Raw genomic sequence first — 23,226 nt, 5'->3', positions numbered from 1 at the left:
AGAGGTGGAAGAGGACTGGGATGATGATTCTGAAGAGGTGAGACATTGACAAGGCAATGGGAATGAGAGGTTTGACGAGAAAAAAAGGGGACTAGGTACATGTAGAAAATAACTTTGAGGTATGAAAGCAGCAGTTGCATGATCACAAGAAAAAAAGCTCCTTCTGGCTCTGACAGAGGCATCAACATGGACAAGTTGCACCACCTCCCAGCTGAGAGGAAAGGGCTAAAAGGCTGTGAAGCCCATGCTGGCAAAACGTCCTGCACTGCCTACTGCAGCCAATGGCAAGCGGCTGTCTCTGCATGAGATGCTGCTAGCCTGAGACTGGTGGAGATCTGTGTGGTGCAGCGAAGGGTCTCAAGCATGTCCTAACTCGGGCAAATGCATACAATAGCTTTCTTTTAATTTTTTACCATTTAAAAAGCCCTGGAGATATTACAAGCCATGCACACACACATGCATGCACATACTTTGTGTTGATAATTGAGTTGCTTAAACGCACAGTTTTTGAAAAGGGGGCTTTCCGAATTCTTGTGACTCTGTGTGCTCAGCCGAGACCTGGAGAAGCTGTAACTAGTTTGATGGCTGCATGCCTTGAACATCGTAGGATCTGGAAAAGTCAGCAGTAGGTATCTCAAGCAGGGCACCCGAGTCTGTCTGTAATTAATATTGATTCTGCCTTGGTTTAATCGTGCATGCAGCTACTGCTCCGGAGAGCAGGCTCCATCCCCAGCCCTGGCTGAGGCTGTGCCAGGGTGTGACAAGCTGGCAAGGTTGGATCTGGACCCGTGGGGAAGCGATCACTTGTGTGCTGGGAACGTGCCATTTCGCAGCCTTCCTAAAGTCTTTTCACGCCTGGCTCCATTCCCACAAATGCGCACCCCCTACGGATAAAGCAGCGCCCCAAGACCTGGGGGTCTCTGCAGGCTGGCAGCGACCCGCGAGTCTCCGGGGGGCAGCGGGGGTCTCCTCCCGTGACAAAATTTCGGCGAAAGGGTTTCTTTCAGGCAGCCGGGGGCGGGGAGGAGACCCTCAGGCTGTTCGCAGTAAGGAAATAATCGAAGACCTCTGTTCGGCTCCTAAAAGATAAGCGCGAAAAGTGCGAAACCGTGGGCGGGAAGGTTCCACCTGGCAGCCGCTGCACGATAGCGCAGCGACCAGCACCGCCCCGGGCCACTCGCCTCGGGCAAGCACTGGCCGCTCCTTGCCGTGCCAGTGGGCCTGACGGCCCCCCGCGACGCCCGGCTGCCCCCGGCCCCACAGGGCGCTGCTGCCGGGGTTCGCCCCCGTCAGAGCCCTGGCTGCCCCGGCCCTCGCTGCCCGCACCGTGCGGTACCCGCCGGTACCCGTGCGGTACCCGGGCTCGGGGCGCACCGGGAGGGGGTCGGGGTGCAGCGGGCCGGGGGTGGGGGCGCTTCTCACCCCCTCAGGGGCTGCCGGTATTTGTACATGTTGATTCAGCAGGAGGCGGGGGGAAAACAAGCCGTTCGTGGGGAGCAAGCCGGCGTCCCCCCGGGAGCACCGGGGAGGGTTAATCGGCGAGGATCTGTGGGTCTGGGAGGAGAAAGCGGAGGCCGGGCTGGGGAGGGGGGAGGATAAGAGGAAAAGGGGAAGAGCGGCTCGGTGAGGTCGCACACCGCCAGGCTCCGCAGCCGCGGCAGTGCCTTCCCGCCGGCGGCGGACACCGGAGCGGTGGTGTGGGAGGGTTCCCCCTTCCCGTCCCAGTCTTTGCCTCCCGCTTCCCCCGCCCCGGGGAGACGAGGTGTGGGGGGAGAAGCAAGCGACCCCCAGGGCTAGGCAGCACCCGCCCGAGGCGGAGGGAGGCGCGGCGCCCCGCGGAGGCGGCGGGGTCCGGCGGAGCCCCGCGGGCAGAGCCCCCCGGGCAGAGCCTGCGCGGCGGGAGGGCGGCGGGAGCGGGGCGGCTGGGGAGCATCTCCCCGCCGGGGCTGGCTCTCGAGAAGCGAGAGAGGGACGCGGAGAGAGGGAGAAACCGCCGCCTCGCTGCTGCACACCCGTCCCTAAAATTTCAAGGGCTGGGCTGGGGAAAAAGCAAATAGAGGACCTAAGCTGGGACCTCCCAGCCGGAGCGATTGAAAAGGAGCCAAAGCAGGCGTCGGGGGGGGGGAGCGCCATCCCGAGGAGAGTCCCCCTCCTCCGCTTCCCGGAGCCGCTGCGTGCCCGCCGCCGCCTCAGGATGTGGGTGCCGCTGCTGCTGCTGCTGCCGGAGCTGCTGCCCGCCGTGCCGGCCCAGAAGCTCTCCGCCCTGACGGTAAGGCCGCCCGCCGCTGGGCGCTGCGCACCGCCCGCCCGCCGGGTCGGTCCCCCGGGGCGCACCTGAGCGGGCTGATGCGCTGCACCCCCGGGCGGCCGCGCTCGCCCCCCGGCTGCCGGGCCGGGGGCTGCTGCCCGCTCCCCAGCTGAGGGGATGGGGGCTCCGCCGCGCCTGGCCCGGCAGGGCGGGGAGCAGCCGGCACCGCCGCCCCTGCGCGCTTCGCCAGGGCGGGCACGGCCCGCGGCAGCGAAGTGGAAGTTTACTGCGGGTCTCCGCAGCGCTTGGGGCCAGCGTTAACCTCCGTGCTAATGCTTTTATTTTCGCGAAAAGGAATAACGCTGTAGTGAGGTCCCCTTTTGGACCGTCTTGGGTTGACCGATTTTACTTTATTTTTAATTATAAGCGACGTGAAACAACCCAGTTTGGCTATTCCAGGCTCCATGATGCTAAACATGGAACTCTGCGTAGAGATGGGCGAGCCAATTCATTAGGCTGGCTAAATAAGCCATAACCACTTCTCTAGCCAAGACCTGAGGTTTGCAGCTAATAGCTCAGTTCAGTCTTCTTGTAGAGCTTGCAGTGTTTGCAAAGCTATAATTAATGCAATCTGTAGAAATAAAAACATTTTCCTTAAATGTGTTTTTAAACAAGTGCTTGAGTAAACATAACGGGCAGTGAGTACCTCTTTCAAGCTGTTTTAAGTGTTTTGGTGAGGGCTGTGCCCTTTAGAGTTTATTATGCTGAAGTTGCAGGCAGTTGCAAAGTGAAATAGACCCTATTTTTTTCTCAGTCTTTTCAGAAAATTTCTGTAAAATACTGAGAGTTGGGTTTTTCCCTTTCTTCTTTTTTTTTTTTTTTTTTTTTTTTCCCTTTCTTTTTGAGTAAGGGTGGATAGGGACAGCTCAAGGAGAAACAGTGGTGGGGGATGTCTGAGCTGTTCATACCTGAAATTCTTCAGAGGAAGTTTTGCCTTCTTGTCTGGGTTTTTGTTGTTGTTGTTTTTTTTTTTTTTTAAATGGTAGATTAGAAGATGTTAATTGAAAACTTTAAAGGAATGAGTTTGCTCCATGAATTTTACAGTTTGTGGTACTTCAAAGTGTGGGATGGAGAAAGTCAAGTGATTCTCATCTTTTACTTTTTAAGACCCTCATTTGAAGCATTCTCAGACTGTTAGGTGACATATACTATTCTAGTTAACAGGTTAGCATTGCAATTTAACTCCAAGTTCACTTTCATAAAAGTGTAAACAGAATTTGCAAGGGATTACATGTTATATTCTTTTTTCTGTACATAAAAAAGTTCCAAATGTTAGTGTGGAAGCCAACTGGAAAAACAAAAATTAATTTGTCCAAATATAAAATAACAGTGGTTGTGACTGTTGTATCACCTTTAAATGATACATGACCCAGATGATGCCAAAGCCTATTGATAGATGTATATAAATCACTGCTGAATGTAGCTGTCATTCAGTGAGCGGTTTCCTGCCTCACAAAAGCGAAGAAAAATCTGGCCAAGGGCACTTGTGCAAACTCTTTAAAAATCAAATGTCATAGGCTCATGCAGATGTATTTGACTTCGTTGTTAGCTAAGCGATGTCTGAAGTCCCTCTGTTCCATTTTTCACTCATCCAGAGCGTGTATTTTTCATTTCTGTACCTTATATTAGAGTGCATCTTTATGAACCCTGAACAGAAAAATCAATCCTGGTGGAATCCCCACCCTCTGCTACCAAAAAGGTAATGTCTTTGGAGACTGTAAGGTTTTGGACTGAATTGAACTTGAACATTTTGGTAGGGTTAGTTAGTTAGCCTTGTTAGTAGAGGACTGTAGGTAGTGAGCCCACACTAATTTTTCTGCTGCCTGTGCTCTTCTTACAGAGATGGCTAGCCTGCATGATTACTAGACTACATTAGAAATGTGCCCATAAAATGGGTAATGAACAGTCAGACACCTATAGGAAGAAAATGACGCACACAGACTTAGGCATACAAACTTTTTACATCTTCCCACAAGACTAAACTTTGAATGAGGCAGGTTTATTTCTACTATTTGTATACTTCCCTATTTAAACAACAAAAACAGCAGTGCTATTGCAGCAACAAATACCACAGTACTAAATCATTCCTTACTCCTGCAGTCATTTTACTTATAGTCCTCAGAATGTATAACCCCTTCCCACATGTACCCTTCTCAAATATTCATGGATTGTATCTGCAATTGTAATTGTAAGGAAAAAAACCTCCAAGCTGTGTAGAAAGACCAAGAAAATGTATGACTTTTTTCACCTGCTATGCCAGTGGCAGAGAACTGCCGTTCCTTTCTACACATCAGATGAAGATTTTCTTTTTATTTGTGGTTGGAGGAATAGCAAAGACTGGTATTTTCATAAATAACCAGAGGCCACAGGGACAGAGCATGTTTCACTGCAGACCTGCGCTTCATGAAAACTGCAGGATGATTATGGAGAAGGTGCACACACCCTTGATGGCATCACGCTGTTACAGGTATATGCAGCTTGCCGGGTGGTGCTAATATCGCAGGCACAGTCTCCTTAACTGCAAAGGTAAATCTGCCATAGGATGAACCTTAGGAACAAAGTAATAATAAAATTGAAGTTCCCTCTAGCAGAAGCAACTCTAAAGTTAAGGGAATTTTGCAAAAGGTGACTACGTGGATCAGAGTTTTTTTCCTTGCCTGTGTGTTGAACAGGTCTGGGTTCTAAGCGACAAACTGAGTGATGGCCACACAGGGAGGGGAGTATCAGCATCTGTCTTTATGTTTTTCATCTGTCTAAACAGATTTTTGGGCTGTTTTAACTTCACGTGCTTACTAGCTCCAGAAGCAGAGTGAGTATTGTGTGCAGAGATGACTTTCAGTAGTTTACAGAGCTGTATTCCTGTGTAACCAGGAATAATATTTTTGCATTTCTCTTGGGCATAAATACCCAGAACAACCACTCATGTCTATAGTTCAGGTCAATATGTGATTTTCAGGTACTAGAAGATTTGCAATAGTCCAATGGCAAGAAATGACAGAATTTCCACACAAATAACACCTCCAAGAGATTTCTGATTGCCGAATAGTCTTATGTGACTGCAGGTCTGCAGGACCCGATGAGCATATGGCTTCTTACAACCTTGATAATAGCCATCAGGATAATTTCTGGCAGGTGGATACATCAGAAGAGTCAGTAGGTAGTTGAGATACATCGGGCAGTCTGGAGTCTGGTCCCCTGGTCCTCATGGCTGTATCTAAAGTGGGTGTATGAGTGTTTTAATATGTGCCTCTGCCCAAACTGTGGATGCAGCCAGAACTCTCTTGGGTCCCCCCTGTCTGTGTGTGAGGGTACAGGAGGCACGTGAGGGGTGGGTTGATGCACACCTGAATATTGGGGAGCACCAGGGTCCAAGAGTTTTGAAGTTCTTGGGAGCTCAATAAGTTAGAGGTAGCCCAAAGGTACTTTGAATTTGTATCAATCTTGGCCTCTTGTAATCAAAAAATATTCTGCTAAAGTTGCTCCTGAGTAGGAGCGTATTGCAATAATAGGCAAAGTGAGGGGAAACAGAATATTGCAGTTCTGAATTGCTAACTGAGCCACAGGGATGCATGGGGGAGGAGAACATTATTTAGTATTATATTTATTGTTATTTCGAATAAACAAACATTGGCAACAGAACAATGAATTTCATTCTGGAAAGGTAGGCTGAGAGCTGTCTCATAACAAACCATGAGATCTGGATGGACTGTAGCCAATTTGGCTGCTCCTAGTTTTTCCTCCCCTTGTGTCAAATGCTAATGTAAAACATTCTTACATTCCAGAAAATATCTTAAGTAGCCTTGTCCTTTTACCTTGTTTATGGAAAGGCAGGTAATAGCCTGAAATTCTTGTAACACATTGTTGAGCATTTTTGCAACGCTGTATTTTTATTCTGCTTTGTGACATGTGCCCATTCTTTCTGGATGTATGAAACCGATGAGAACTGAGCCTTACTGGCATATTGTGTAAGGGGAACAGTCATATCTTGAGTATGTAGGTACTTTTGTTTTGAAGCACAATGTTTTGTAGGAAGCTCATTTTGTTCCTCGAATAAGTAGGTTTATGATCACTGCACTTACCACCACACTTACTTTGGCATCATTCATGCTGTATTTTTGGAACCATCAGCTTAGCTTTTATCTCAGTTGCGGTGTTGTGTGTGCATGTACTTGTACAAACAATAGGGCACAAGTGTTTCTTATTTTAAAATCTTGATGACTTATAACATACCACAAACTATTTAGTTTTATTCTTTCAAAGCCTTGCTGAACCATGTGTCCTTCTCAATACAATATTGATCTTAGATCTTACAAAGGAAGAAAGTTTGCTTGAAATCACTTCTTGAAATGAACACCTCTGCCTGTTAAAAGTTCCTTTCATCAGAAAGTGAATATTTCAGGGAACAATTGTTTTCTTTTTCTCCCTTGGCACATGCTTTGTGAGTATTCAAAAGCATTTAATGCCCTGGATAGCTTCCACAACACTCACCAATATAAGATGGACCACTAAGGTAGTTCAGTAAAGGGAAGCTAAACACAATCAAAGCTTTCCAAGTTAAGGACCCGTTTGGATGGCGCCTGCAAACCCAAACATTTGGAAAAGTTACTCTAATTGTGACTGAAAAACCAAGACCACAAATAAAACTGTAAGTGGCTCCAGATCCTAACAGCATTGTTACTGCAAATGGGCATTGGTACAGCCAAGGGTACATCAGCTCTGAAAATAAAACACTTTCAAAAATGCTTCCTAGCAATAAACTCTCAAGACAATTCTCACTAAAGAAACAAAACCAAAACCTGTGAGAGTTATTATTGAAAGAGTCAGCAAAACTTTTGATCAGGGGTTAGAGGTAATTTTTCTGTATGCAGCCGACATACACTGGACCTTATAATGCGAAAGACATAAGGGAGATGGAAGGCTGACTGCACACCCGTAGGATTTTAAAAGTAGAAGTGAAGACCACAAGTGAATGTGGGTGGGGAGGGAAGAGCAGGACAGAGGAAACAAAAAGAAGTAGATCATGCATATTCTGACCAGTTGTGATGCTTTCATCCATCCCCTCTTGCCCACTGAATACCTCGAGGAACAGCCATGTGTATTCCTTGACAGTCAGCAAATCTCAAGGTTCGTTTTGAGAAGCCTCCAAAGGTTTAGCTGCTATCCAAAACCTATCTGAACCCTATTGGCTTGGAAATTGGGCTATGAATCTTTTCAAGATCTGGCTCACGCAGGACTTTGCTAGTGTTTCCATTTCTTCAGCCAGACCAGCCTCACCACAGGCGCAGCCATTTTCACGGAATTTTGGTACTTGCATTTCCTGTCAGGGCTGAGACCAGGACGTGTGGAGGCGCCTGAAAATTAAAAACTGAGTAAGAAAGAGTTGGGATCAAAGGCCTGTTTTTGAATGGCACACAAAGGTCTGCGTTTGGTTCAGGAGTGGCATTTTTGATCTGAATAAATTTGTATGTTCTTGGGGAAGCTGCAGAATGCATGGAGCTTACAGTTTGCAAAGGACTCAGGGATTTCCAAACATTTTGTATGTCCTTTAGGACCAAAACCCAAAAGCTTCTTAATTTTCTGGTTGGTTCAATATTGTGTTTGGAGGAGGATTCTTAAAAAGTTCAGATGAAAGATCCATGTGAAGGTCATTTCACAGTGAGAAGTTGGAATGTTTTCTTCAGAAATATAGTCAAAACAGTTTTGACCTGCGTGAATACTACCCTCCCCTCCTCTGCCCCTCTGCTGTCTTCTACAACAAAATTCTGGTGATGCCAATCATTCTGGTCTTAATGACCCCGCGTAATCTCATGGGATATGCTTCTGTTAACATTTCTCTATCCACTTCTGGTTATTAGTTGATAATCACTGCCTTCATATTTATCTACAGTGGTAGATAAAACGCTTTCCAGTGCAGCATTGACTGTAAGCCTGAAAAGAGGAAATGCGTCAGGAAAAAACTTACAGTTTACAATATGCTGATGCTGCACAGAATAATTTGTGCCAAAGGAAAAGGAGGGATAACTTAAGACGTAACAAGAAATTGGACATAAGAAAAGAACTGAGCAGAGATGAGCAAGTATAGCATAAATAGGTGCATTTTTTCCTGCACTTTTCCAATCTTTGCCTAGTTGCTCCATCTACATAGGGAATTCCTCTGAATTACAGCCATTGGTGTAGTGCAATGGTGTGCATAGGATACAAGGATACAAACTTTGGTTACAGGGAGGTGAAAGCTACCCAAAAGCATAGGGACTGCTATTTAGATTGATGTGGTAACACTTAGTATTGGCAGTTTTCTTAATGTGACTTAACCAAATTATGAGTGGTCTTCAAAGAAGCAAAGTTAACGTAGGGTCATGTCTTACCACAGAACCCGTGAAGTAAGTTTGTGTGGAGTCTGTCCCCCAAACTGAAGTTTTAGCCAGTCCTTACAGAAAAAAATGCCTTGATGAGTTAGTAACTGCCCTCAGTGATTCCCCCTTCCCGCCCCCCCCCCCCCCCCCCCCTTCCTAATTTATTAGCTTTTAAAAATGACCACTAAGTATTTCATCAGCTGCTGAAAATCCAGGCTAATAGAGAATACATCCTAGAATTCTTGTTGGGGCGGAAAGAGAAAACATTTCCTGAAGGCCATCCTTTCCAGCTCTCTCCCTGGCTTGCTCAGTGTGCTGCTACAAAACTCGCTCAAGAATGTTTACCTCATACCTATCCAAAACCTAGATTTTTTTCTTCGTTTACTTTAGGCTGCTTGTTCTGTCATCTTCAGAGCCACTGAGTACAGTTTTTTTTCTTTTGTGTTACCTTAATTTTTTTCTGAAGCTGTAATAGTATACCTTCTTGTCTTTTAGGTGTTCGTTTTAAACTGTATACAAATTAGCTGTCATACATATGCTATAAATCTTTGACTTTCTGTCCTAGAGCACCTAAAGAGTACTTACATGAAAACAAAGAAAAATTCCATTGCTCTGGAATGCTCTTTCTTTATTTATGCCGTGGCTGCTTGCTGTATTTTACAGATTTTCAGGATAGAATTGCTGCCATAAAGTGCTCACAGTCTTTTGCTCAGGCTAGATTTATCGGACTTTTATCAATATCCTGACCTTTGTTCAGGATTAAAGCAAGATACTGTCAGTGAATAAGCAGCGTAAATGCTCAGGAGAGGTCTGTACATTTTTCTGAAATTAAATTAATATCAGATAAAGAGTAATTTTAATGGTAATCAGGATGGCCTCGGTATGATCTGTGCGGCAAGCTGCAGTACAAAGAAAACCTATGGATTGCAGGCATACGTGGATGTTGGGGAGGGAAGGGAATGACTCAGTTTTATTATCTTTCTCTTGCTCTTATCTGGAGTAAAGCGGAGGAGTGGTAGAGTTTAGTCTGAGTAAAAGTCTGCCATTGAGTCTCATTACTACTTTGGAGGAGGGGGAGAAGGGAGGGGGACATTTTGGTGGACACACAAAAACCATCTAGCCATATTTTAACCATAACACGACTACGTGAACAAAAACGCTATTAAACCAGACCACGTGTCCTAAAGTATCACAGGGCAAAAAGTGTGGGTTCTAGGTCATGCAGTCTAGAGAAACGATTCCCAAACTTTTTTCTTTGCTAGGTGCTGCTCTTGACAGTGGCATCTTTCTGCTAATGGTAGAACCGGGACCCATTTTTGGAAAATACAAAGTGAAAGTATGGTGTTGGCAGGATGTTGGAAAGGTGGTGATATTAAAATATGAGAATCTCTTCTCAGTGAGGCTGATACATGCATGCCATGCTGGCTGCAGTGCACTTGCCTTCATCCAAACACACTGGATTCCCATTTGGGTCTGCGAGATGAACCTAATGTTCTTAAGAGGAGGGTTACTATCGGAGTCAGGTATTGTGAATTGGCTTCTGAACTGGGCAGTTGCCCCAGTTAATATATTTCTCCTCATGTCCATCTGCATAGGTGAAGAAGTATTTAATACATTTAGCCAGAGTGTTTTAATCAGTTCTTGTCTGCTTTAGCATCCACATTGGTGCCACTTATTGCAGCCGAAGGAGTGCCAGCAAAGCTGACCCAGGCTCTGTAAGGCTGTATTTGTCAAGTGCTGTGGTCACTGTGGGCCACCTTGTCATGCCAATAGTGCTGTATAGCACCGCCCAAGGCCAGCGAGTAGCCATCGTGTGGACTGATGTGCCTATCAGAGTGAAAAATCACTGTAGCAAATGTCACTTTCAAAGTAAAAAATTATATCTAAAAATGAAATCAAATAAGTGAAACCTGGTTCCAAGTATGCTACTTGTAGTGGAGGTTAGCATATATTCTAAAGAAACTTTTGTTCCCACAAGAGGATACAGAAATGAAAAAAGACTGGCAACAAAGAAACTAAAGAAGGCTTTGACTTGACCATATGTTCATTTGTTTATTAAATTACCTCTGGTCTGTAGGATGGCTTCCTTGTGGGAGACAGCCATCACAGACTTCAGAGACATAAGATGAAAAGCAGAGAGAGGAGGTCTATACAGATCTTTCTCCTCCTGTCCATTCCATTGCGAATACACCTTGGTGGCATCACTTGCACAGCATCCTTAGGGTCAGGGAGGTCACCTGTCTTCTTCTGGGACCCTTTAGGGATCCACCACGGGAGGGAGTTCAAGTGCAGCACAGTCTGGGGAGGGCTGGAAGTAGGGGAACCCCTGGCTTCTCTACCCTGTGCCAGTCCCCAGGGGAGGAGGGGGAAAACTGGGGACCTTCTTGTTTTAGTACTTGCCCCTCAGGTGCCCATCAGATAGATCCTCAAATGGGAAAAATCTCAAATGGAAAAAATCTCAACAGAAACCACTGAAAGGTAGAATGTGGTTCTGTAGAAGTAAAATGTCCTTAATGACATGGCTCTCCTTGACATGAATTATCCATTAGCACTCGTGAGAGCTCAGAGCAGACTGGTGTGGACAGGAGGGAAAATATGGCCAAACATATGAGCTGCTCTTGACTGTGGGACACCAGGAGGCATTCAGCCTGCAGAATGCCTATGGCCTATTCATTTCATTGCATGCATCCATATTGTTTCTTTTTGCAGCATTTATTACATGAATTCTGGTGAACAAGACAAAACAAAGTGGACAACTTATTTTCCACACTGTATTAAATGGGATTATATTTCAGACTGGGTCCTCCTGAGAAGGCATTTTTCAAGCATGTCAAATTCTTGATAGATTTCAGCCTAAGTGGATTTAGTTGCAAATCTGAACTTTGAACAGGAGATTTTATCTTTCCATCTTGTTTCCTTCTTGAAAGGTTCCATAAATTACATTTCTACGAGAAAGGGAAAGATTTTTTGAAAGAAATGTTCATTTGGTAAATTGCTCTTCTGTTTAAGTTTCCTCTTTTCAGGTGCTGAATGACTCCCAGAGCAAAAGTTCTGTCATTGCTTGGTGATGGACTTCTATTAGCTTGCAATAAAATTACAGGGCAATGTTCATGCACTGATAATTGATTTCTTTCTGAAGGAAAAATAACAAAAAGCAGAGCTCAAATGTCTACTTGTCTGCACTTAGTGCAGTAATTTTCTCCAGTGCAAAATGGGTATACAGTGCTGCTCTTCTGAAGTGTCAGCGTTTACGTTCATTAGATGGAAGACTGGGAGAGGTGCAAGGCAATGAGAAAGTTAGAGTATTTTCTACTAGATGGCAAAGCCAGATCTGACACCAAGATGAAACGGCTGATGGAGATTGCTTTATGTGTCTGGGTGGCTGGTGACAAACCCACAGAAGCACAGCAGACAGCACTGCTGATCTGATAGAGTAAATGGTGAGATAATAACCAATTCACAAAACATACAGTGTTGAGGGAAAACCAAAATAAAGAGCTAGCAGAAACCCCACTAGCAGGAATAAGCCCAAGGGACTCAAAGCTGACATCCTTTGTGACTCACTTTTGACTGGGCTGTCTCTGGCCTCTGCAGATTTTTCTCCAACCTTCTCCTTCTCCATACAGTTGATCTTCTTCCCTTTGTACATTTTCTTCCCTAGTGTTTTTATGCCTTGTCTATGTATAGACTGTGAGCTGTTTGGGTTTGTAACATGTTTTGGGCAAAAGAGCCTCATTCTTGGTTAGCCCTCTTGGTCTACCATCGTTATCAAGTGCAATAATAAATAAGAGTAAATCTTGAATGAGACCTGCTTACAGATGAGGCTGAACACAAATAATGGAGTTAGCTGGACAGTTGTGGTCTAGTTCTTTACATCCTCTGCATAGTATCCAAGCTGGCTAGACTTGCCTGTTTGTTTTTTTTTTTTTTTTTTTTCCTTTTGAACCCAGTCTACCCTTTGTAAAGAATTGGAACAATCAGTTCAGCACTACAGGAAGAGATGAGCAAAAGATTCTATTCCCTGGTCTTGTCATGCTGCTGGCCAAAGGGTTCTGCATAGTGCTGAGGGCCAAGTGTCATCTGCTTGGTATTTCCTGACTTGCAAGAGCCTAGCGTTTCAACCTTATCATTGCTTTAAAGCTGGGGTTCTCAGGCTGTGGAATGTGTTTCCCTTTGTGGTGCAAAACTCCCCTAAAAAAACCCCACAGCCCTGCACCAGTGCAGCCTGGTCTTTCCTGCAAAGCATAAAGGGAATGTTTGGATGCCCTTTCCTCTTTTTGCATGTAGCTTAGCGTGGAACTGGAAGCTTCTCTAACTGCTGCCCTTCCCCACCTTTTCTTGAGGAAGAAAAGATGGGTCTGGATGCAAGATATGTCCATCCTGCGGATGCAGACAAAAACCAGAGCTGTTCTTGCTGCTGCATTCACCACCTCTTGAATGTACTCTTTTTTCTATAGCAGCAGCACCAAGAACCCTCTAGGAAAACTGGTCCAAAGTCTCTCTTGACAGCCTCAAAGTGGTGTCAAGCATTATCAAGGAGCACAGATCTTCTCCCTATAGGCTACTTGGGGCTTCAAAATGTTATCCGTCAGCTGTAATAAATTCCCTAGATTGTTATCTCCTTTGTGAAGACTATCCATGTCAGTCATACATGTGTATGCAGGGGTGGACTGTATACATTCCAACACAATGCTTTTCTTCCTTTTGTTTTGCAACGGTGATTGGAAAACTCCCATAAAATTCTGAAGTTTCCTGGGGCTTAATAACCAGAATTTAAGACATTTTTTCCTGAAGTCTATGCAATTTGATCTGACCCCTTTGATCTGATTTTTTTTCCCTTTTTGTTTATTTGTGTGTTTTGGTTTAAGAAAGGGGACGATGCATAGGAGGTTAGTGTTAGTTTTCATTTGACAGGATTTCTGAGTTGCTAGGTTTTGACTGTGTCGGAGATGCTGCAGGACAGATGTGTTTGGTAGTTGATAAGTTTGTGTTATCTAAAGACTGAAAAGAACACCACCTCCCTTCAAATCTCAAGTCAGGTCCACTTCAGGAACTGCCTCAGGCAATAGTTGGGTTTATTTTAGTAGCTCTCTTGACTATTATCCTAAATGATGAGAGAACAGAAAGACCTTTTACTGTTTGAATTGCTTATTATGACAGGAGCAATCAAGAAGTTACAGTTTCTCTCCTTGGACACTAAAGTAAATTATTTCTTTAAAACTGCTATCCTGAGTCTTGTCCACACACCTGGGGGTGAGGAAGCTCCAAAGTGAGATTCATTTTACAAACATATCGGGAAATCACACTCATTTAATACAAGTAAGAAGCAATCAGAAGTGCTCAATGAAATTAGGTGGTTACAAATGTAAAAACTCCCTATTTCCTCCTGACAGCAACGAAAGCAGTGTCAGCGATGCAATGAAATTCCCTCAAGGGATCTTCATATCAGTGAGTTAAACATTAGAAAGAGTGCACATGATGGATGGAAAAGCTTGAGAGGAACTGACAAGTCTATCAAAGCTGTAGGGGGTCACAGTTCATATTCTACAGCTATTTTGTGGTATGCAGGATGTCTTTCAGGAAGAGCCCTGCAGCCATCTGCTGTCAGCAACAGCAAAGCAGGTGTGCATGTGTGTCTGAGAGGCAGAAAGAGATGCTTTCTATTTCTCATACCTGATGTTTCTTGCTTGAATGCAACACCTTCTAAAACTTTGCGATTATATTTTAAATATTTCTTTCTGGTTTTGCTAGAACATTACTGTTTAGTGGAGTGTCATTTAGATGTTGTTAACAAAGTATAATTTGAGCTAATTACTTAATTTCCTATCAGTTCTTTGTGACTGTAAAATGGCCTGAGGGCTGCATATGTCATAGGCACACATTCTGTGTCCTGCATTGTTTAATAAGTGGTGGGATGTGCGCCAGGTGTCTGCAAGGCAGTTCGAAGAGTGGGACAGCATAGGTGAGGGGAAGTAAGTCGGTTTGCCCCCCTACTACATGATTTTGAGAGACGAGAAATGATTCTGCCTCATCATGCTGCAGTCCTGCCCAATAAAAAGAGGGGTCACAACTGCAGCTTCTGTCCTGGCCCTCTGGAATATCAGTTTGCTTTTGTACACCCTTGTGTGACTGGGAGAGCGGAGATGCCCGAGGCAGGTACTCAACAGAAGTAAGTTTGAAGCTCTCTGATCGTGTCATGTGTGTCACAGATAGAGGAGCTGAAGGTACAGCTGCACATAGGTGCCAGAGGGTTTGTATGATGGTGATTCAGATATTCCACAGTCTTGATAATGGATGCATCCAACCTTCTCAAACTGCATCCTCCTGAGTCTAGTGGGAGTTTGAGCAATGCAGAGTTGGACATGTGTCTGTCCTCTTGACTCTGGAACAAGGGAAGCTTTATTTAGTCTACTGAAAGGAATGAAGGAGAATAAACTTGACTGTGGGTCTCCCCTGTAAGGGCAGGAGCTTGCAGAGGAGCTTGGGGAGATGATTGCAGTACCTGAAACTGATACTGTCGATGAGCATGTTTGGACATGAGGCCTTGGAGACATGATAAAATCTGTCAATCTGTACATGTCTGTGTGGTGGGACTGTTCATACCCCTGCCCCTCAAATATAAAAGAATCATGTTGTTAGCTTTTTGTACATACAGGTAGAGAGTGATCAACTGAAGGATACCGCTGGGCATATACCAGAGGAATGGCACAAAATCACCCGTCCCTGCTCTCTGCTGCTACCGAGTGGTATTTACTTTCCTGAATCAACCTTGTCATCATATTAATGCTTCTTGCATATTGTTGGCAAAAAACTACAGAACTTAAAGTTCCACTGAAATAGCCACTAACTTGTGAAATAAAGCTTGTTAAATCCTGTCCACCTTTCACTCTTCAGGGCAAATATAGCTCAGTCTCTTGACAGGACATTCATAAGTTGAAGCTAAATCCTCCATTCACCAAAACCATTATAACAAAAGTGTTGGTCCAGTAATTTTGGTGAAAATCATGGTTTTGATTTTGGCAGCAAGGGGAGACTCCCTTTTGAGAGCCAGCCATTCTTAAGTGGTATGCTGTGTGAAGGCTTCAAAGTCTGTTCTGGGAGCCAAACGCTGGCTGAAAGGTACGTGAATGTGGTGGAGGCACTGAATCATGTGAAATAGAAGTGAGCAGAACCTGTAATAAAGGTCAACAGAATGGGGAGCTGTACTCATGCTAAAAGTGTGAGAAGAAAAGAGCTCTAGTGTCAGTATTTTTCCTTTTTCTCCCCTCTTCCTCCAAATGGTATGTTTGTTCCAAAATAAAATGGACTATAAATAACATGGACTAATTTTTATAAATTTATTTTCTTACAACCAAGCTATAAGGCAATCTCTAAAGGTTTCATATTTGTCACAGTCACATAGATTATCTGCACATACAACTCTTATATTAGAGCTGAGGCCATGCATGTGTGTTGTTCATCAAGGCAATCATTAAGAGAAGCTCAGGGAACTGGGAACGCTAAGATACCTGTTACTCATCTTGACTGCACTATATAGGCAAACCCATTCAGTGTGTGTTAGTTTCACAATACACTTTGTTTTCTAAGCTCACACCTCTCCATCAGTCCTGCTGTGCCCCCATGGCTTGGAATCCTGCCGAGTTTGATTGCAGTGCATAAGGTGAGGCTCCTCCTGCTCACCTGCTGCTCCATTAGCTGAGAATCTGCTTGTTGTTTGTGCATTGTATTAAAACTCCTTCTGCAGATTGTGTATGAAAGCATGCAGTGTGGGAGTCTTTATTTTCAACTGCCAGCCTCCATCTTAGTAACTGTATGATGCATGAAACTAGTGAATGCTGTTATTTCAGTTAATGTGGCCAGTACTCCCTCATGTCCATTAACCCGAAGCTGTGAATGGCGCTATGAAATGGAGGGTTGGTCCTTCAGTGTAAGGGTCACTTGCATTGTTGTTGCAGCACATTTATCAAGGCTTTATGTTTTTTCTATCCCAGAGATCTCTGCTGCTCACTGTTTTGCTTTCTTAAACAGCTGTTGACTATACACTGTCTCTCAGATATACCTTTTTCTTCAGCACGCTTTTCATGTCAAAGGTGAACACCGCTTCATGATTGCTATTTCATTTTCCAAACCGCATTAGGATCTGTGCCATTGGAGTCCATTTAACTGTTACGGTGTTGTTCAAATACACTGTAACATGAATTGAACACTTGGCAGATTTAGCCTGATGGACTGTGAATCCAGATGTTATCCTTTTTCTGCTCATCACCTAATAAAATATATACCCAGTGCTTTGTTACCCGAGTGATAATTTCTCAGTGGCACTCAGCTTCATTATGGATGCTTCCCTTACCCTGCAGAGGGTGGCGATCTGTCCAGTGGAGAAGTGCGGTTCCATTGGACGTGGTAGGTCATTTGGGAATTTGTCTGGGGACTCCTTCCTCCTAGAAAGTTTATCTTAGGGCTTGGAGGCTAGTCCTGAGGCTCTGGTAATGGCCAAGCCACACTGGTCACAGTGTGCCTACAATGGCTCTCAGAACCAGAGGAGACAGGTTTGGTTCAAAAAATTGGACAAATATTTCTGCTTTATTCTTAAGTGACTGGTAAATCACTGCTGCCCTTCTGATTGATGGCTGAGTCTAAGAAGAAGCTCACATGCCAGGCAAAGCTACAGTTGTCCAGTCGTTGTTTATTTACCATCATCTCTGTAAAGCCTAGTTCTCTAGGAGCCAGGGGGAACTGTGTTGGTGAAAAGGATGGTTCCCTCACTGACTAAAAAAGCATTTGTGAAAGGCCAAAAAAGATATCTATATCTTCTATATCTATATTACATATATATAATACCAACTATAAGATGGGCTGAAAAAATAGTCACGTATATCCAAAGATAGGTGCATACATATTTGAAAGATAAAAAAGAAAAGCACATGAGAAGAATGTTTTAATCAATATCATATACAAGGTAGCCATCTAGCTCCAGGCAGTCTAGAGAAAATGCTCCCCTCTTGCCCAAGTCATGCACATGCCTGTACTGACTCCTTTGTTTGTTTTTTTTTGTTTGTAACTGGTTTCTTTCTTTTATGGATAGATAGTTTTTCATTATCTGAGATTTAAAAATAATTGTTATCAATAACAAAAGAAGTGAAACCTCAGTCAATCTGATTAGCTGAATGGCTAAATGTTTTCTTTCATGACAAGAATTATGTGAACAAAGCTGCAAGAGATTAAAACCAGTATTAGCATAAAGGAAAGAAACAGAGAAATCTGGGCAAATTTCTAATGTTTTTTGAAAAGGCAATTTGCCTATGAAACATTGTATTTTTGAAGAGAATATTTCTTAACAAAAAGCTCTTCTCTTTGAAAGCTTTGTATAAACTTTGTGTATTTTATTGAAATCTTGGGTTTATAGTGCTGGTGCTCTTAAGAGGATGGAGAAGTAGTCATTACATTGTACTCTAGAAATGTGTAGTAATGCAAAGAGTTTTGTTTCCTAAAAGAGTTGACAGAAGAGAAAAGTGCTAGGAATCTAGCTATTTTTAAGTAGAAGGGGTTTTTAATTGGAAGGAACTTCAAGCAACTGTAGTATTTCATGTGTGGTGTAAGATGGATGCAACTATGGGTTACTATAGTTAGGTGTATAGTTTTGTGGTGTACCAGTCACGGGATATCAACTAAACAGGAGATAATATGGTTTTAGAAGTAACCTTTCCTAACCTGAAATGTATTCTGCAAAATTTGCAAACTCTTCAACTTCCTTAACTTAGCTCTTTGTTAGTGATCAAACCACCTTATTTCAATAGTGAAGAAAATATAGCAGTGCTCAGTGTTACCTTTTTTTGCAATTACTCTTTCTCCTTTTGAAAGTTCCTTTACCATTTTTAATATGAGAATATACATTTTTGATAAAATATTTGGAATTTATAAAAGATGTGGCTAATTTAAGAAACAGTGTATCAAGCCATCTGTTCATAAAGGCAATTCATTCTTCTGTACTTCAATACAGAGTGGCAAAAACGTCCAAAGAGTTTACTGATTTTACAGAATGTTTTTCAGTGTTGAAATAGCTTGTAAAACCGGGCTCTATTCCTGAGACATTAGAAGGCGTAATAAATACTGTTTAACTGATGTGTCAATACAGAAAAATCTCTCAGGTAAATCTGAAGTATGGGCAAAATTGGTATTTGAATTTTGCTCACTTTCTGATCAGGCATATTACAATGTTCACAGACAGCTTTGGGTTTACCCCTGCAGAAAAAGGGGGGGAAAAAATCTGTTTATATAATTATCATCAAAGACAAATGTCATAAAATAAAAGTGCTTATTTTATTCTCCCAGGTTTTTTTATCTTTTTCATACTCAGAATCTTCTTTGCACGGCAGATAAGATAATCTATAAAAGTTTAAAGAAATGATTAGTGAGATGTCTCCAAAGATCCATTCTTCAAACATACTTTAGAAAAATTCCAAGTTATTTCATTTATGTATTTTTAAAGATATCATGGGTGTTATATAGAAAATTACTTTTCAAGCTGCTTGTTTCATTGGGTAAGCATAGTTCCTTTACATTTATATCGCTTGCCTGATCTTAGTGTCACAGTGACCTTACTCATATCAAAATCTTTAGTGTCCACATAGTCAGTCTTACAAATGTCATCTCTAGTTACCCTAATTACCCAATGTCAAAACATCCCTATAACCCAGTCTAAATACATTTTAATCCATCAAATTAGCACATGTAAGGCTTTTTTTCCTCATATTATTCAATTAAAAATGAATTCCCCTTCCTCAGTCCAAAGCAAATCATGACACATCCCTCTCGGGGGACCAGTTCCTTTCTACTTGAACAACCACAGCTGCCAAAATCCTCTTAATATGGTAAAAAATGTAATGTAAAAGGCAAGCAGTCTACATGAGAGTGTCAGGCACTGTGAGGACCAGGGAGTGGTAGTGGTGGGGGCTCCCCATGGGCAGCCAGATCCTGGCCCACCCCCCATCCAGGAGCAGGGCAGCTGTGTGGGCCTTGGGCAGCTACAGCCCCGGGCATCAGGCATCTCCCTGGGGATGGGCTGGTCTTGTCACTCGCAGACTGGTGTCTGGGTCTGGATGAGCAGAACCCATGGTGAAGCTGCAATGGGGATAGGGCAGCAGCAGCAGGTCAGGCAGAGGCCGAGCAGCAAGGGTTTAGCTGAAAAGCAGCTCCCATGGGCAGGGGCAAGCCCAGGTAGGTTGTCCCCTCTCTGTCACTGCCTGGGAGCCTCTCCCCAGGGACATCGGGGGCAAAGGGGCTGCCCACTGCTGGGCTGTCTCTACATTGACCCTGAGCCCAGGCAGCCAAAGCTTTGTGAAGGGCATGCTCTCAGGACCTGTGCTTGGACATCCAACATTATATTTAAGTGCTACAGTCTGGAATGCACCCTAAAAAATAGTTGTATAATCAGCGAAGTAATCCTTCCGACGAAAAATCCTAGCAGCCAGATTCTTGGTCTGGGAAAGGTGACAGAAACCAACTTAAGGCAAGCAAAGACCAAGCTGTTTCCAGTTTTGAAGGGCAGAAACTGTGTTAGTTGGTGGCAGTGTAAGAACCCCAGTAAAACACCTCTGTGTTCTAGCTGGCACCGTGTAGCATTGTACTTTGTATAATACAAATTTTATAGCTTTAAGTTGCTGTGAAATACACAAGCAATAGAGAAAATAAACCTCTCATTTGATCACGTATGTTATGCTGAAGTTTTTTGTGTGTTTTTTTTTTTTTTTTTTTTTTTTTTTTTTAATGAGTGAAGGCTTTTCCCTTGGAGAAGGAGATTTACAAAAAAGAAGCTAGCACAATCCCAAACCTAAGGATCTCAACATCCCCTTAGTCATGACAACAGACCATACTGAAGGGGGAATGTGGGAAAAACTGTAGAAAAATGCAACCAGCTGTATAGAGGACTGTCTTAGGCTGGAAGCAGTGTGTGTCCCACAGTCTCACAGCTATCACCCAGTATGCATAGGGAGCGCTAGCCTTTGTAGGTTCCCACATAATCTTGAGTACTTTTTGTGAAAGAGCAGTTACTGGGCTGTTGATCACTCATGTTAATATATCTGATATGATAGCCAGCATACAGATAAAGTTCTCCCATCCACAGTCTCCCTGAGTATGCGCTGGAGCAAGCTGTAACAGGAAATGAATAAATTGCTTTCCATAGTGCTTTCCCTACTTGCCACATCATATAACCCGAGAGGTGCAAGTAAACCTTGTGAAAGCATGGGTAGGCTGCCAGAGACAGAAGTTGCAGAGGGGACATGCCCATGTCTGTCAATGTACATGCCTGTGCATGTGTGTACAGGTGAAGGAAGCAGGATGGATGCTTTTGTAACTGTTTCTCTGCTGCACAGCTAAGTATTGTACAAACACTCCTGAGTTACAAGAGACCACATAGCTCAGCGTAACTGTGTTACCGTGGCATGGTGCCCAAACTGCTATGGCTTTCAGATTCATGCAACACTGTGTAAACACGCCGACCCACATCAACCCTAATCATAGAATGGTTTGGGTTGGAAGGGACCTTACAGAGTATCTCATTCCAACCCTCTGCCATGGGCAGGGGCACCTTCCACTAGACCAGGTTGCTCAAGATCACATCCAACCTCATGTGGCAGTACAGTTCTCCGCCAGGCACTGCAGGGATGCCGTAGTTTACTATGCTTGTAATCATCACATCATTTTGTCAACATTTTCCAATTTCAGAAGGCTAAACTGAATAAGCATGTTACAGGTAACTAACAGACATGTGACTTGCCTTCAGATGTTCAGCCCAGAAATAACTTAGTGAAATCGGTTTCTATTATTTTGCAAGGTCTCATCAGAAATAGCTGTGGGACCACAAGAACTGATCTCATGTTGATGAAAGATCGCATTTCATGCCTTGTAAATGCAGTTATGAAAAAAAAAAAAAAGGTGCTTGCCAGCAATCAGCATTTCTGAGACAACAAGAAAATTCTGAGAGATGCTTTCTACTCCCTGAAGAATTCTAGAAAAACACAAATATCCATTTATCATTTCTTGCTCTAACAGAAATGATATTTTTGCTTTTGCATTGTTACTTCACCATATCAGGATTTTTTTCTGGACTTTAGGAGAAACTTTTGGACTGAAAGCATTTGCAAAGTAATTTATGTTACTATCATATCTAGCCATAAGGGTGGACACTAAATCAAACTCAGTTTCAGGATTTGCAGAAGATTTTACATTCTTGATCAAACTAAATGAATAAAAGGATAGGAAGAAATCTTAAAGTTGTTTTGTACATTTTTGTTAGTAACTGATTTTTTTGGTGCAGAAAGCTTCTTTGACATGCTTTGATGCCTTTCTTGGGGATAGGCATTAGCTCATTGAATGATTAAAAGTTTTATAGAGGGGCTATTTGGTAAGAGAATATGTGGGGACAGGTATTAGCTCATGAAATGATTAAAAGTTTTATATGGGAGCTACATGGTAAGAGTATATGTGGAGACAAAAATGCATCAGTGAGTCCTATCTGCCTTCATAATAAATGCATTTACCTTGAGTGATCCATTCAGTTCCTCACTGAGGTTCCCTTTAGTGCAGATTTTGTCACCTCATTGCAATAACCTTTTTTTTTAACAAAATATAGTTAGAGTTATACCTTTTTAGCAACACACATTTTTAGGTAGCATATCAAATGAAGTGATGATACGGATTTAATGGGGGGAAGGAAGAAATAAAACCTGTTTCCCATTTGCATTATTTCCATTTCATGGAGATCAGCTGTGCAACTAGGTCACCCTCTCTCTGGCTTTTTTATAGCTGGTGGTGCCAGAGGGTCTGACACATCAGCTGAAGAGGGGCCTGGGTGAGCTGTTGGTAGAGCTGAGGTGTAGGGATGGGGCTAGTCTGTTGATGCATGTTTGCATGAATACTGTGTGGGTTGTTGGCTCTCAGCTGCTGTTTTGCTCAGTGTTGCTGATGACAGAACAGACTGGGATTTCTCAGGTAGGCTTTCAGTGGGTTGTTTCTCTGTGACTAGCAGCTTAAACCTGCTATGGGAACAGCTTCATTTGGTGCCAGTGGGTAGTGCTTGTTACCTAAATCATCAAGGCAATATTTGGTGTTCCTGGTTTGAACTAAATGTTCAGGCTAGAAACAAAATCTAGTGGAGAGACTGTACTTGATGAAGGCTGTTCTTAAGGTGGTGGCTTTTCCCAGTATGACTTTAAAATAATTCTTTGCCTACTAGGAAATGAGCACATGCCCTCCCCCTGCTCTCCAGAGCTGGAAGGAATCTGGATACTGCAGCTCTAGACAGGAGTAGTCTCCTGTTTTATGCCTTTTATATCTTGCCTCATGTGGGGCTGCCTATGATCTGTTGTACAGCACTAGCAAACAGTAATCCAGGAAATGATTTAACTCCTCTGCTCAAGGTGGCATCAGGGAGGGAATCTGGAGGGTCAAAAAGCCATAATGTTTCTATCCTGCAGGAGCCTTGAAAATATAGATCAATACCCTGTCTGGGAATTAAGCTTTCTTTCCATGATGCCATCCAGTGTCTTTCAGGCCCTTTACTAT

At 43.4% G+C, this 23,226-nt stretch overlaps 1 protein-coding gene across 6 annotated transcripts in view; it reads left to right on the top strand.

The window, feature by feature from the left end:
* The first annotated feature begins 1,933 nt into the window (after positions 1 to 1,933).
* The window catches only part of SMOC2 (SPARC related modular calcium binding 2), a 149,738-nt gene continuing 128,445 nt past the window's right edge, over positions 1,934 to 23,226 (top strand). The window contains exon 1 of one of the 6 annotated variants that reach the window (XM_080387972.1): positions 1,934 to 2,269. In XM_080387972.1, the coding sequence (XP_080244098.1) occupies positions 2,195 to 2,269 (75 nt within the window). In that variant the 5' untranslated portion in view covers positions 1,934 to 2,194. The remainder of the gene's footprint in view (positions 2,270 to 23,226) is intronic. The other 5 variants (XM_080387970.1, XM_080387971.1, XM_080387969.1 and 2 more) reach the window with 5 other exon arrangements.

This window comes from Falco punctatus, assembly GCF_963210335.1.
Source record: "Falco punctatus genome assembly, chromosome: 5".
Taxonomy (NCBI): domain Eukaryota; kingdom Metazoa; phylum Chordata; class Aves; order Falconiformes; family Falconidae; genus Falco; species Falco punctatus.
The sequence above is the reverse complement of the archived record's forward strand: the minus strand, read 5'-3'. Positions and strand labels throughout refer to the sequence as shown.